Genomic DNA, 13,181 nt, shown 5'->3' with positions numbered 1-13,181 from the left:
GGAGATCCAGATAGAGTTCCAGGCTCCTGGCTATTGCAGCCATTTGGGAAGTGGACTCTCAGAAGATTCATTCTCTCTCTCACTCTCTCTCTCTCTCTGGCTTTCAAATAAATAAATCTTTAAAAAGAGATAATCACCTGATTTTAAAATCCAATTATATAAAAATATAGATGTTAAAACTTGAGTTCCTATCTCTGTCAAGAGTCTACTCTGTCATCTCCCTCTACCTGTTGTGGAGACAACTTGTATTGGTTTCTGATGTTTGCATGCACTGTTTCTTTATGCATATGAAAGGGGGATAAACTGTATTCCTCCCTTTCAGAGGTGAGCTGCTACAGATGGAATCTGTTGTTTGCTTCCAGTTTTCAATGAGAAGAAAAATTTCATAAATAAAAGTTTTCATTTTCCAGTAATTGCAGTGTAGAACTTTTCCATGGGAAGCCTAATTACGTGTGGCTGCAAGAATTTCTCTCACAGGTGATTTTTTAATGCTTTAAATTAAATAGATGTACCAGATGATGGTATATTTTAAAGTTATTCTGAGAGTCCGGCACCATGGCATAGTAGGTTAATCCTCCGCCTGCGGCGCCAGCATCCCACATGGACATCGGTTCTAGTCCCAGCTGCTCCTCTTCCAATCCAGCTCTCTGCTGTGGCCCAGGAGGGCAGTGGAGGATGTCCCAAGTGCTTGGGCTCCTGCACCTGCATGGGAGACCGGGAAGAAGCTCCTGGCTCTGGCCGTTGTGGCCATTTGGGGAGTGAACCAATGGAAGGAAGACCTTTCTCTCTGTCTCTCTCTCACTGTCTGTAACTCTACCTCTCAAATAAATAAATAAATAAAATCTTTAAAAAAAAAAAAAAAAGCCCCAGTTTTAAAAAAAAGTTATTCTGAGTAGAAAAAAACATCTGCCTGGACTGAATAGCCTGTCAGTATATTCCATGTTTGGATCTAACTTTGAAGGTATGATACATACTGTGGTAGCATTCATTGAAAAAGAAAACATGATCTTTTCTAATCACTGTTGCCCTCCTTCGGTTAAGTCTCCTAGGTAACTGTGCTCTCTTCTTCTTGCAGCTGCGGCAGTCCCAGTCCTACTGCACAGACACAGAGTGTCTCCAGGAATGTAAGTACCAGTGGGACAGGGAGAGCTGGCGCTGGGGGCAGAAGTGGAGGCTGTGTGACTGTCTGCTGGTCAGAAATGATTCTGACAGTTTGCTCTTTGAGGAAAGGAGTCTCAGGAATTATTTGCAACTCAAATCTTCATTTTTTTTTCACTTGCAAATTTATTTATTTTTAAATATTTATTTTAAAGTCAGAGTTACACAGAGAGAGAAGAGGCACAGAGAGAGAGAGTTGTAGGTCTTCCATCCATTGGTTCACTCCCCAGTTGGCCACAGAGGCTGGAGCTGCGCTGATTCAAAGCCAAGAGCCAGGAGCTTCTCTGGGTCTCCCCTGCGGGTGCAGGGGCCCAAGGACTTGGGCCATCTTCTACTGCTTTGCCAGGCCATAGCTGGCTCAGAAGTGGAGCAGCTGGATAGGAAGTGGATCAGCTGGGACTCAAACCAGCACCCATATGGGATGCTGGCACTGTGGGTGGCAGCTTTACCCGCTATGCCACAGCGCCAGCCTCAAGTTTATTTTTTCCTATTTCAAGACTAAACCCTTATCACATTGCAGAAAATTATGAAATCACAGATAAGATGAAAAGAAAGTGAAGAAAATCCAGAACATTAAAAAAGAAGCATTGTTGACAACTGTGTATATTCCTCATAGACCTTTCCCTTGGCAGATAAGCATCTACAAGGCCTTCATGCTGATGGACATAGAATATCAGGGCAGCCAGTACAAGTCCCTTACCCATTCCCTAGCATTATTGGCTGGCTTGGGAGCTTCTGAGTGAGGGCAGGGGGAGGCCATTGTCTTAAGTTTGGAAGTTTTGGAGTGCCTGTGGGGTTCATTCCTGTGACTGTGATGGTACCATACCTGTGAGGGCGTGGCGGTGGAGAGGTTTCGCTGTGTGGCTCCCTGAGCAGTGGTGATGGTAAAAGTGAGGGTCAGAGCAAGGCGGAACCTGCTTGGTAAGTGTGGTAGACAAATAAAATGTAGTGACCATTGTGGGTGACATCTTTTTTCAGGACACTCAGAAATAACTTGAGGGGTATTTGCAGGGAACTAGTAAGCTAGCATTGAAGCCAATTTTGTGCTGTGTAATCTGTGGCAAGGAAAGTGTGCCATTGTTAAGATGGAAAAGCCTGGCAGTCAGATCTCATCTATATCACTTTTTATCTATTGCTTTTCAGTTCTGTATTACGGTGCCGTAGTGCAGTAGGTTAATCCTCTACTTGAAGCGCTGGCATCCCATATAGGCACTGGTTCTAGTCCCAGCTGCTCCTCTTCCAATCCAGCTCTCTGCTGTGGCCTGAGAAAGCAGTAGAAGATGGCCCAAGTCCTTAGGCCCCTCACCAACATGGGAGACCAGGAAGAAGCTCCTTGCTCCTAGCTTCAGATCAGTGCAGCTCTAGCCATTGCTGCCATTTGGGGAGTGAACCAACGGAAGGGAGACCTTTTTCTGTCTCTCCCTCTCACTGTCTGTAACTCTACCTCTCAAATAAATAAAATCCTGAAAAATATATATATCTTAAAATATTTATTGATTAATAACCCATCACAGTGGATATACCAGTGTTTAAATGATTCCCACTTGTTGGAATTTTAGGATACTGATTTCTTTTTTGCTATTAGCAATATTTGTATAAAAATTCTTTGTATGTACATGTTAAGGAGGCAAAATAGGGCTGGTGCCATGGCTCACTTGGTTAATCCTCCGCCTGTGGCACTGGCATCCCATATGGGCGCTGGGTTCTAGTCCTGGTTGCTCCTCTTCCAGTCCAGCTCTCTGCTGTGGCCTGGGAAGGCAGCAGAGGATGGCCCAAGAGCTTCGGCCCTGCACCTGCATGGGAGACCAGGAAGAAGCACCTGGCTCCTGACTTCGGATCGGCACAGTGCCAGCCCATAGTGGTCATTTGGGGGGTGAACCAACGGAAGGAAGATCTTTCTCTCTCTCTCTTTCTCTCTCACTAACTCTACCTGTCAAAAAAAAAAAAAAAGGAAAAATAATTTTTCCCTTAGCCCCACATACCTCTTAGCTAGGACACCTTTAACAAAGGACAGATAATAAGAGAAAAACTAAGTAGATTATTAACATGTACAGCACACGTAACATGGAAGAAACTTCAATGAGAAGTAACTCAAAGCTGTGGCTTCCAACTCTGGCTCAGAAAGTATCCTCAACAAAAAGCAATACACTTTGGGAAAAGGAAGGAGAATTCATCAGCTTCTGCTAAGGCTGGCATATGGTTTGTCCTCTCCCAGGTCAGGTGCTAGAAGCGTGGTCTGCAGTCTGACGGTATTGAGAGGTAGTGGGTGTTTAAAAGATGGGGCTTAATGGAAAATGATCAGGTCCTGTTCACTGCTCATGGAACGGGTGAACACCTGCCTTGTGGGAGTGAGTGGGTGAGGTTTCCTGTGATGCAGTAGTTCTTACAAGAGCAAGTTGTTAGAAAGCAGACCCACCACCCCGTGCTTGGCTACTTCTGCACACAGCCTGCCTCCTGCCTGCTTCTCTGTCACTACTGATGCAGCCAGGGGGCCCTTGCCAGGACACCAGCACCATGCTGTTTGGACCCTCAGGCCACCAGAATTGTGAGCCAGATAAACTTCCTAAGTTACCAGGCTTGGGCATTTTGTAACAGCAACACGAAACAGAGTAAGAGCTTCCAAGATGGGAAGCTTGTGGGGGAAGGCATGTGCAATGAGAGGAAACTAATGAAGCAAGGCTTGTTTGCAGGTTCCTCTGGGGCTCTCACTGGGCTGGTGAGAGTCTAGAGTGGTCTCCAGTAAAACAGCGTTGATGCCCTGCCTTTAGGCAGAAAAGGGAGGGCAGTAGAGAGGGCTTTTCTTCATTTGCTACTTTTATTTTTTTTAATGATTTTATCTATTTGAGAGACAGAATTATAGATAGAGAAATGGTGAGACAGAGATAGAGGAGTCTTCCATCTGCTGATCCATTCCCCAAATGGCCACAGCAGCTGAAGCTGAGCTGATCCAAAACCAGGAGCCAGGAGCTTCTTCCAGGTCTGCCATGTGGATACCAGGGCCTAAGTACTTGGGCAATCCTCTGCTGCCTTCCCAGGTGCATTAGGAGGAGCTGGATCAGAAGTGGAGCAGTTGGGACTCAAACCAGGTATCCCATCTGGGATGCAGGATCTTAAACAGGGGTTTAATCTATTATGCCATAATACCAGCCCCTCAAAAATAATTTTTTTGTCAAAGAGGCATAGTTTGCAATAACATATTCTAGTTTCCCTCACACATTTTCAGACTTTTAGTGCCAAGTTGCATTTTTTTTAAAAGATGCATTTATTTGAAAGACAGAATGAGAGAGAAAAGTCTTCCACCTGCTGGTTCACTCCCCAAATGCCTAGAACAGCCAAGGCTGAGCCAGGCCAAAGCCAAGTCCCAGGAAGACCTTCCAGGTCTCCCTTGTGAGTGTCAAGAACCCCAGCACTTGAGCCATTCACTGTGGCCTCGCAGGTACATTAGCATGAAACTGCATGCGAAGCTGAGTTGGGAGTCCATCCCAGGTGCTCTCTTATGGGATGGGGGCCTTCCAGTTGGCAGCTCAGCCTACTATAACACAGTGCTCACTCCCACCAGTTTTTTCTATTTAACATCTTGAAGCCAAGCTCCACTTTATGATGTATATGAAACTGAAACTAAAACTAAAACCAAGCCACAGTAATGTAGCATTGTGAAGAGGCTTGTTCTGTTAATAATTACGATTTTATAAACTAGAAACCCCATTAACTTCTGTAAGTATCACAACTTAGGGAAGTAGGAGCCGGTACAGTGGCTAGCCCAAAGCAGAAATGTCAGAATGCAGGTGCAGGTGGTTAATGACATGCATGTTTGCAGTAGTAATGTGCACACACGTTAGGATGGATGCGGGTGGTTTCTGCACTCCACACTTACTCATGTTGCTTACCCACTGGCTTTCATTAATCTACGGTGTTTATCTCAAGTATTTGCCCCAGCAGGTAAAACTAAAAGCTGCTTTTCTAGTTGAAAATAGTCTTATTCATGGTGCTGGCACTCCGGGTTCTAGTCCCAGTTGGGGCGCCGGATTCTGTCCCGGTTGCTCCTCTTGCAGTCCAGCTCTCTGCTGTGGCCTGGGAAAGCAGTGGAGGATGTTGCCCTGCACCCACATGGGAGACCAGGAGGAAGCACCTGGCTCCTGGCTTCGGATCAGCACAGCGCGCTGACTGTAGCAGCCATTTGGGGGGTGAACCAATGGAAGGAAGACCTTTCTCTCTGTCTCTCTCTCTCTCACTAACTCTGCCTGTCAAGAAAAGAAAAATAGTCCTATTCAACTCCTCATGGGACAGGCAGTGCTTATTACGTGTATGCTGCTGTGATCCTTGTGCCAGTCTCAGCTGTAAATCAAATAGCCTCCCCTTCCTGCGGGTGAAATGTTGATTCCTTTCTCTGAGTAGAAAGACAAAGCTCTGGGGCCGGCGCCGTGGCTCAATAGGCTAATCCTCCACCTTGCGGCGCCGGCACACCGGGTTCTAGTCCCGGTTGGGGCGCCGGATTCTGTCCCGGTTGCCCCTCTTCCAGGCCAGCTCTCTGCTATGGCCAGGGAGTGCAGTGGAGGATGGCCCAGGTGCTTGGGCCCTGCACCCCATGGGAGACCAGGAAAAGCACCTGGCTCCTGGCTCCTGCCATCGGATCAGCGCGGTGCGCCGGCTGCAGCGGCGGCCATTGGAGGGTGAACCAACGGCAAAGGAAGACCTTTCTCTCTGTCTCTCTCTCTCACTGTCCACTCTGCCTGTCAAAAATAAAAAAAAATAAAAAAAATAAAAAAAAATAAAAAAAAAAAAAGAAAGACAAAGCTCTATAGCGCTTGAATATTTGTTTAGCCATGTTGGCAACTTGTTTTTCCTGCCCAGTTCCTTTAGCTTATGGTGAAAGTCTCTTCTGAGCACCTTGCTTTGAGATGGTATAAGCTGTGTCCCCTATGGTAATACCTTTCTGTGTATTCTCCAGGGAATTTATACTTTCTGCTTAAAAGGATGAAATACGTATTTTATAGCTCTCTTCATGTTTAGATAAATGTATTACAATTCAATTAGAAAATTTTTTTTACTTTTAAAAAAATTTAATTTTAATTTAATTTTTAAAAAATTAAGTGATACATGATGTAGGAATGTAGGAAACTGAGGCTTCATAATAGTTGAAATAAGCCTTAAATAAATGTGTTCGATTTTCCTCTCATGACTCGTGTTTTTAAACTATTTCCTTTTGTTCTTCCTTTCTTTTATAATTCCTATAGTTCTATTTTGTATGGTTTGTTGTTTCCAAATTCTGTTTAATTTTTGTCTTATGAGTAAGGTCATTTATTTGTGTAGTCATAGAACCAGCTGCTAGATTTAAAGTTATTAAAACATGGACCGAAGGGTAAATGATAGAGAAATATGTATGTTCTTAATTATATAACCTATTTGGGCTTTTTCATTTGGCCTTGGAAATTGCTTGTATTATTAAAATTGGATTTTTGTTTTGTTTGGTGACTGCTACAGGCACCCAGTGGTTATTCTCAAATGGTGGACGTTTGGCATAGTGGTTAAGCTCCTGGTTGGGATGTCTGCATCCCATAACCGAGTACCTGGGTTTGATTCCTGAATGTAACTCTTATTTGTTTTGTGTTAACTTAAAACACAGAGCAACAGAGAAAAGGGAGAGACAGAGATATCTTCCATCCCCTGCTTTACTCCCCAAGTGGCTTCAACCGTCAGGTCTGGGCCAGGCCAAAGCCAGGAGCCAGGAACTCCATCCTAGTCTCCCGCATGGGTGGCAGGGACCCAGAGACTTGGGCCATCTTCCACTACTTTCCCAGACACATTAGGGAGCTGGATTGGAAGCAGAGCAAAAGGGAAGTGGTGCTCCTTTGTGTTGATGTGTCACAAGTAGTGACTTAAGCCAATGCGCCGCAACTCTGGCTCCTGCCTCCAGCCTCCTGCCACTGCAAACCTTGGGGAGGCAGTGGTGGTAGGTCACGTAATTAGGTTCTTGCCATCCACGTGGGAAAACTAGAATGCTCCAAGCTTCCAGCTTTGATCCTGGCCCAGCCCCAGCCATTGTGGCCATTTGGAAAAAGAAGTAGCAGGTAGACTCTCTCTCTCTGTACTGGTCTCCTTGATCTCTAATAAATAAACAAATTTTAAAGCCTTCTACTCCTTACATTTCTAATGCAATTTTGAGAATTTATTTGTAACCTTTAACATCTCAATTTCATAAATACTTCCCAAATCTATGTTTATCGTTTCTCTTCCTGTCCCAGTTCCAGCTTCCAAACTATTTCCCATCTTCTTTCTGGAACCTAGCCTGTCCCTCTTGGACTGTTCCAGAACTCAGTCTCTAGACCTTTTCCCTTTCTACACTCACTCCGTTGGTGATCTCATGGCTCATTACGTGTGTGCGGATGATTGTCCTCTGGCATTGCCACCAGAGTCTCTCACAGATGTTTGTCATTCAACATCTTCATATTTGAGATCTTGATAGTATCCACCCAGCCTGCCCTTCTCACAATTCCGGGCAGCTCCCTCCTTCTGAGAGTCACTCCTGGCTCTTCCTTTTCTCACGCTCTGCGGCTACCTGTCAGCAAACACCACATTGAGTTCATGGAAGAGTGGAATTAAAATGTAACCTTATTTCCATGTGAAAAAAACTGAAACCCACACATAGTTTTTCATAATTCACATTCCCCATGAACATTTTGGAAGACTTCTCATATGCATGAATTTCAAAATGAGAGTCAGATACTGTCTCCTTTTTGCTCAAAACTCTTTTCAGATATTTTCTACTTAATGCCCAATAGAAACCCAGGGTCTTCTGACCTGGAAGGCCTACATGGGCTGGCTCTCGTTACTCTTAGGATTTAATTGTTTTAATATCTCATCCCACCCTCAATTCCCATTTTACTCTACTCCAACTCCACTGACTGTTTAAACACACCCCCAGGCTCCTGACTTGGGGGTACTTGCTGTTCCCTCTACCTGAGATGTTCTTTCAGATGGCCTCACAGCCTTTCTTTCACTTTTCTTTTCTTTTTTTTTTAGAATTTTTATTTATTTGAGAGGTAGCGTTACAGACAGAGAGGTCTCCCATCCACTTGGTTCACTTTCCAAATGCCGGTAACAGACAGAGTTGAGCCAATCTGAAGCCAGGAGCCTCCTCCTGGTCTCCCATGCTGGTGCAGAAGCCCAAGGACTTGGGCCATCTTCCTCTACTTTCCCAGGCCATAGCAGAGAGCATGATCAGAAGAGGAGCAGCCAGGACATGAACCAGAGCCCATGTGGGATGCTGGTGCCTCAGGTGGAGGCTTAGCCCACTGCACCACAGTGCCGGCCCCCTCCTCCACTTTTGTTGCATCTTTACTCCAGCATTACCTGCTCAAGGAGACCTCCAGAAGCTCCCTGTGTAGAATTTCATTTGTGGGATGGGTATTTGGGAAGTTATTGAGACACCTCTTGAGGCACTCACACACCGTATCAGAGTGCCTAGGGTTGAGTCCTGGCTCTCCTAATTCCAGCTTCCTGCTAATACACACCCTCAGAGGCAGCAGGTGACAGCTCATGTAGTTCAGTCCCTGCCACCTATGTAGGAGACCAGGATTGAATTCTTTGGTTCTAGCTTTGGCCTCGGTCAGCCCTGGCTCTTGCAGTTATTTGGGGTGTGAATACAAATGGAAGATTTCTGTCTGTATCTTTGTCTTTAAAATAAATAACAATAAATTTTTAAAAATATAAGGGGCAGGCATTGTGTTACAGTGTGTTGAGTCAACACTTGGAATGCCCAAATACAAGGAGAGTGCCTGGTTCGAGTCCTGGCTTCTATGCTTCCGAGCCAGCTTCCTGCTAATGTGCTGGGGAAAGGCAGCAGATTATGGTTCAATCCTTGGGTCCCTGCCATGCTTGTGAGAGACCTAGTTAGAGTTCTATTCTCCTGGCTTCAGCCTGGTTTAACCTTAGTTTCTGTGAGCATTTGAGGAGTGAACCAATGGATAGAAGATTCTCTCTGTCTTGTCATCTCTGTCACTCTGCCTTTCAAGTAAATAAACTTTTTTTAAAAATTCACTTATTTCTTATTCCCCTTTCTTACTGTTTCCCCCTTTAGCATTTATCTGTATCAACTATATATTTTAGTGACTTATTTTATGCAGCCACCACCATAAGCTCCTTGAGGGCCAGAGGTGGGTGGGGTATTGTTAATCTCTTCTTCATCCTTAGCACCAGGTCAGTCACTTCCCTAGTTTTGCTGTTAGCTTCCCATTCTCTAGGTCAGAAGCTTGCCATAGCTTAACATCATCTTTCAGCTCCTGTATCTTGTGATCACCAAAGTTTGTTATGATGCTTCCTCAGTATAGGAAGTGTACTATCTGAAGAACATTCTGTGCTTTTCATAGAACCACCCTGAAAGATATAGTTCATTTTATTTTTCTTTTTTAAAGATTTTATTTATTTGAGAGGCAGAGTTACAGACAGAGAGAGGGAGAGACAGGGAGAAAGGGCTTACATCCGTTGGTTCACTCCCCCCAAATGGCTGCAGTGACTAGAGCTGGGCCAATCTGAAGTCAGGAGCTTCTTCAAGGTCTCCCACATAGGTCTGTGGCATAGTGGGTAAAGCTGCCACCTGCAGTGCTGGCATTCCATATGGGTGCTGGTTTATGTCCTGGCTGCTCCACTTCCAATCCAGCTCTCTGCTATGGCCTGGGAAAGCAGTAAAAGATGGCCCAAGTCCTTGGACTCCTGCTTCCGAGAGAGAGACTCAGAGGAAGCAAAGCTTCTGTCTCCTGGCTTTGGATTGGCTCAGCTCTGACCACTGTGGCCATTTGGGGAGTGAACCAGCAGATGGAAGACTGCTCTCTCTGCCTCTTCTTCTAACTCTGCCTTTCAAATAAATAAGTAAATCTTGATTGATAGATAGATAGATAGAAGTAAATCTTGATTGATAGAAAGAAAGAAAGAAAGAAAGAAAGAAAGAAAGAAAGAAAGAAAGAAAGAAAGAAAAAATGAATATAGAAACAAATAAGAGATCAGTATTTGGAATATCTCATTTGGTAAATAGTACTTGAACCATACAAATTTCTACAGTGGTATAAATATAATAGACATCTTTAGGATTTCATAGAATCTTTTTCTTCTTAAGATTTATTTATTTATTTGAAAGGCAGAGTTACAGAGAGGCAGAGAGAAAGAGAGATCCTTCATCCACTGGTTCACTCCCCAAATGGCTGCAATCCAAAGCCAGGAGCCAGGAACTTCATCTGGATCTCCCACATGGATGCAGTGGCCCAAGGACTTGAGCCATCTTCCACTGCTTTCCCAGGCCATAGCGGAGGGCTAGATCAGAAGTGGAGCAGCCGGGCCTCAAACTGGCACCCATGTGGAATGCCGGCACATTTGGTGGTGGTTTTACCCACTGTACCACAGTGCCAGCTCCAGGCTTTCATAGAATCTTAAAGTTGGAAGAGACCTTGGTAATACTCAGAATCTTTTTTCCTTTTTTTGTTAAATGGGATCCTTCAAACAAATTATGCTTTTCAGTTCAGCTTGTATTTCTCTAAACAAAACGCTAAATTGAAATTAAACCCAGGAACACCTTCACAAAACACAATTTGAAGGTAGTACAGGTGTATATCTATATTAAGGAACCATGAAGATGACGCTTCATATCCTCATTCTTCAAATCCTCTATTATTTGTTCAATTTATTTATTTATTTGATAGGCAAAGGAGGATAGAGCTCTCGTGCACCAGTTCATTTCCAGATGCCCACAATGGCCAGGATTAGACCTGGCTGAAACTGAAGGTAGAAACTAAGTCCAGGTCTCCCACATCGGTGGCAGGAACCCGGTTATTTCAGCCATCCTGCTGCTGCTTTGGGTCTGCAGTAGCTGGAAGCTGAAGCTAAGAGCCTGGACTGGAGCATAGGAATTCTGATAATGGGATGCAGGCATTTTTTCAACTAAGCCAGAAGCTTGTCCCCTCACTGCTATTCTGCTGCTTCTTTTCCCACTGGAAACCTGTGTACATTTATAGTATTAATCCCTTGGGATCTGCCTGCTCCCAGAGCCTCCCTCTTGACCCCCTCACCCTCCTGAGGTTCAGCTAAGTTAACAGCTTCCCCGTGACTCTTCCATTTGACATCGTATTTGTAATACTTCTGCTATTGGCTCTCCTGTTTGCTTGTAACTGAAGACTTAATGCTTGAGCAGAACAGGGAATGTTGTATTTTGGTGTACAAAGACCCTCTTAACACTTTTATGCTTTTATATCTTTTCAAACCATAGAGTGGAAAGTACTTCTTAAAGCAAATAATTTATAGGGAGTTCCTAGTTAGGGAACAGCTTTTGCATCCCCTATGTGATTGTGCTCCTTAATGTTTACAAGCTGAGGAGTTGTCAGAATAAACACCGTGGTGGCCAGACCAGTGAGAGGCCCATTCACCTCTCTGTGCTGACTTGAAATTAGCTGCTTCTGGTATTTGTAGTCATTAGCTAGTGCGTACTTTCCCGGGTCACTCTCAAGTCTGGTTTTCTTCTGTTCTTGAGACTTCATGAAGTGGGTCTTGTAAGGAACTGCAAAGAATCACAGAAAACTTCCAGTGACTCCCATTCATCCTCTGTTCCATCTCTGTGCTTCAGAGAGACCGAGTCAGTTCAGAAACCCAGTATGTTCAATCCCAAAATATTTTAGGCCACTTTTAAATTCTATTTCGTTTTTTTCCTGTGGTTCAAAAATCAAGAAGGCAATTAGTATGTAGTGTAAAATTGTCCCTCTACTCAGTTTCTCCCTGTGGGGAGCAACTCGGACTAGACTGTTACTGAAATTAAGACTTATTCTATGCATCTGCTCTCCCACAATATGGCGCTGGGAGAGGAGTAAACAGCTTCTACGCAGCTGCCTCCAGTTCAACCAATAAGCAGCAGGACCTGCTCCTGATTGGAGGAGAGCAGCGTGCTCGGCGTGTGGGTAGCAGAGTTGGGATTGGTGGAAGAGGACTATAAAGGAGGAGAGAGCCAACATGCACCAGGAACATCTATCTGAAGGAACACCTGAGCAGCCCCCGAGAGAGCCGGCCGGCCGGCGGTGTGCCGCTCCCCCGCGGAAGTGGGGAAAGTGGCAGGGGGAACCGCCCTTCCACGGAGGTGGAAGGGTCGGTAGCCAACCCGGGAAGAACCAGCAGCACACCCGGGAAGGGCCGAGCAGACCAAAGAACAGCGCAGGGTCCTGTGTCGCTCCTCCACGAAGAGGGGGAGCGACATCTCCCACCTACTCAGGTCCTTTCTCTAGGTGCTGTTAGCCCTCTGAAGTCTTCCCAGAGTTTCTTTGTACATGTACATGCAAATGTAAATATGTATTATTTATCACCCCTTTGCTTTTTTATTTTTAAAGATTTTGTTTATTTATTTGAGAGGTAGAATTACAGAGAGTGAGAGGGAAAGACAGAAAGGTTTTCCATCCACTGGTTCACTCCCCAAATGGCTGCAATGCCCAGAGCTGTGCCTATCCGAAGCCAGGAGCTTCTTCCGGGTCTCCCACGTGGGTGAAGGAGCCAAGCACCTGGGCCATCTTCTACTGCTTTCCCAGGCCATAGCAGAGAGCTGGATCAGAAAAGGATCAGCCAGGGCTAGAACCAGGGTCCATATGGAGTGCTGGCACCGCAGGTGGAGGATGAACCTACTGTGCCACAGTGTGCCCCCACCTTTCCTTTTTAAAAGAACATTCATTTATTTATTTTTATTTCTTTCTTACACAAAAGGCAGGGTGACAGAGACAGAATCTTCATCTACTGGTCCCTAAATTCCTGAACAGCCAGGGCTGTGCCAGGCTGACGCCAGGGGCCAGGAACTCCATCCAGTTATCCCATGTGGGTAACAGGAACTCAAGTGTTTGAGCCTTAGGTCCAAGTCAAGTGAGGAAAAGTGAAGTTAAAGGGCTCAGAGTTGAAGCAGGAGGCAGTGGAGAGGGAGTCACTAGGTTGTTAAGAAGAGTGTGTTAAGCAGACTTTTCTGGCTATAACACACAGGAAGTAAGTAAGGCTGCAACCAGAAGCAAGCT

General features: G+C 45.1%; 1 protein-coding gene across 3 annotated transcripts in view; it reads left to right on the top strand.

Annotated features, from left to right (window-relative positions):
* SMIM14 (small integral membrane protein 14) overlaps positions 1-13,181 on the top strand; it is an 81,228-nt gene that overhangs the window by 56,225 nt on the left and 11,822 nt on the right. For all 3 annotated transcript variants that reach the window (XM_051842486.3, XM_089325350.1, XM_070068124.2), the window contains exon 3: positions 1,076-1,124. In XM_051842486.3, coding sequence (XP_051698446.1) covers positions 1,076-1,124 — 49 coding nt within the window. The remainder of the gene's footprint in view (positions 1-1,075; positions 1,125-13,181) is intronic.

This window comes from Oryctolagus cuniculus, chromosome 2, assembly GCF_051225735.1.
Source record: "Oryctolagus cuniculus isolate XC-2025 breed Fujian yellow rabbit chromosome 2, ASM5122573v1, whole genome shotgun sequence".
NCBI lineage: Eukaryota > Metazoa > Chordata > Mammalia > Lagomorpha > Leporidae > Oryctolagus > Oryctolagus cuniculus.
Note: the sequence above shows the minus strand (reverse complement) of the source record. Positions and strands in the feature narration are given on the sequence as shown.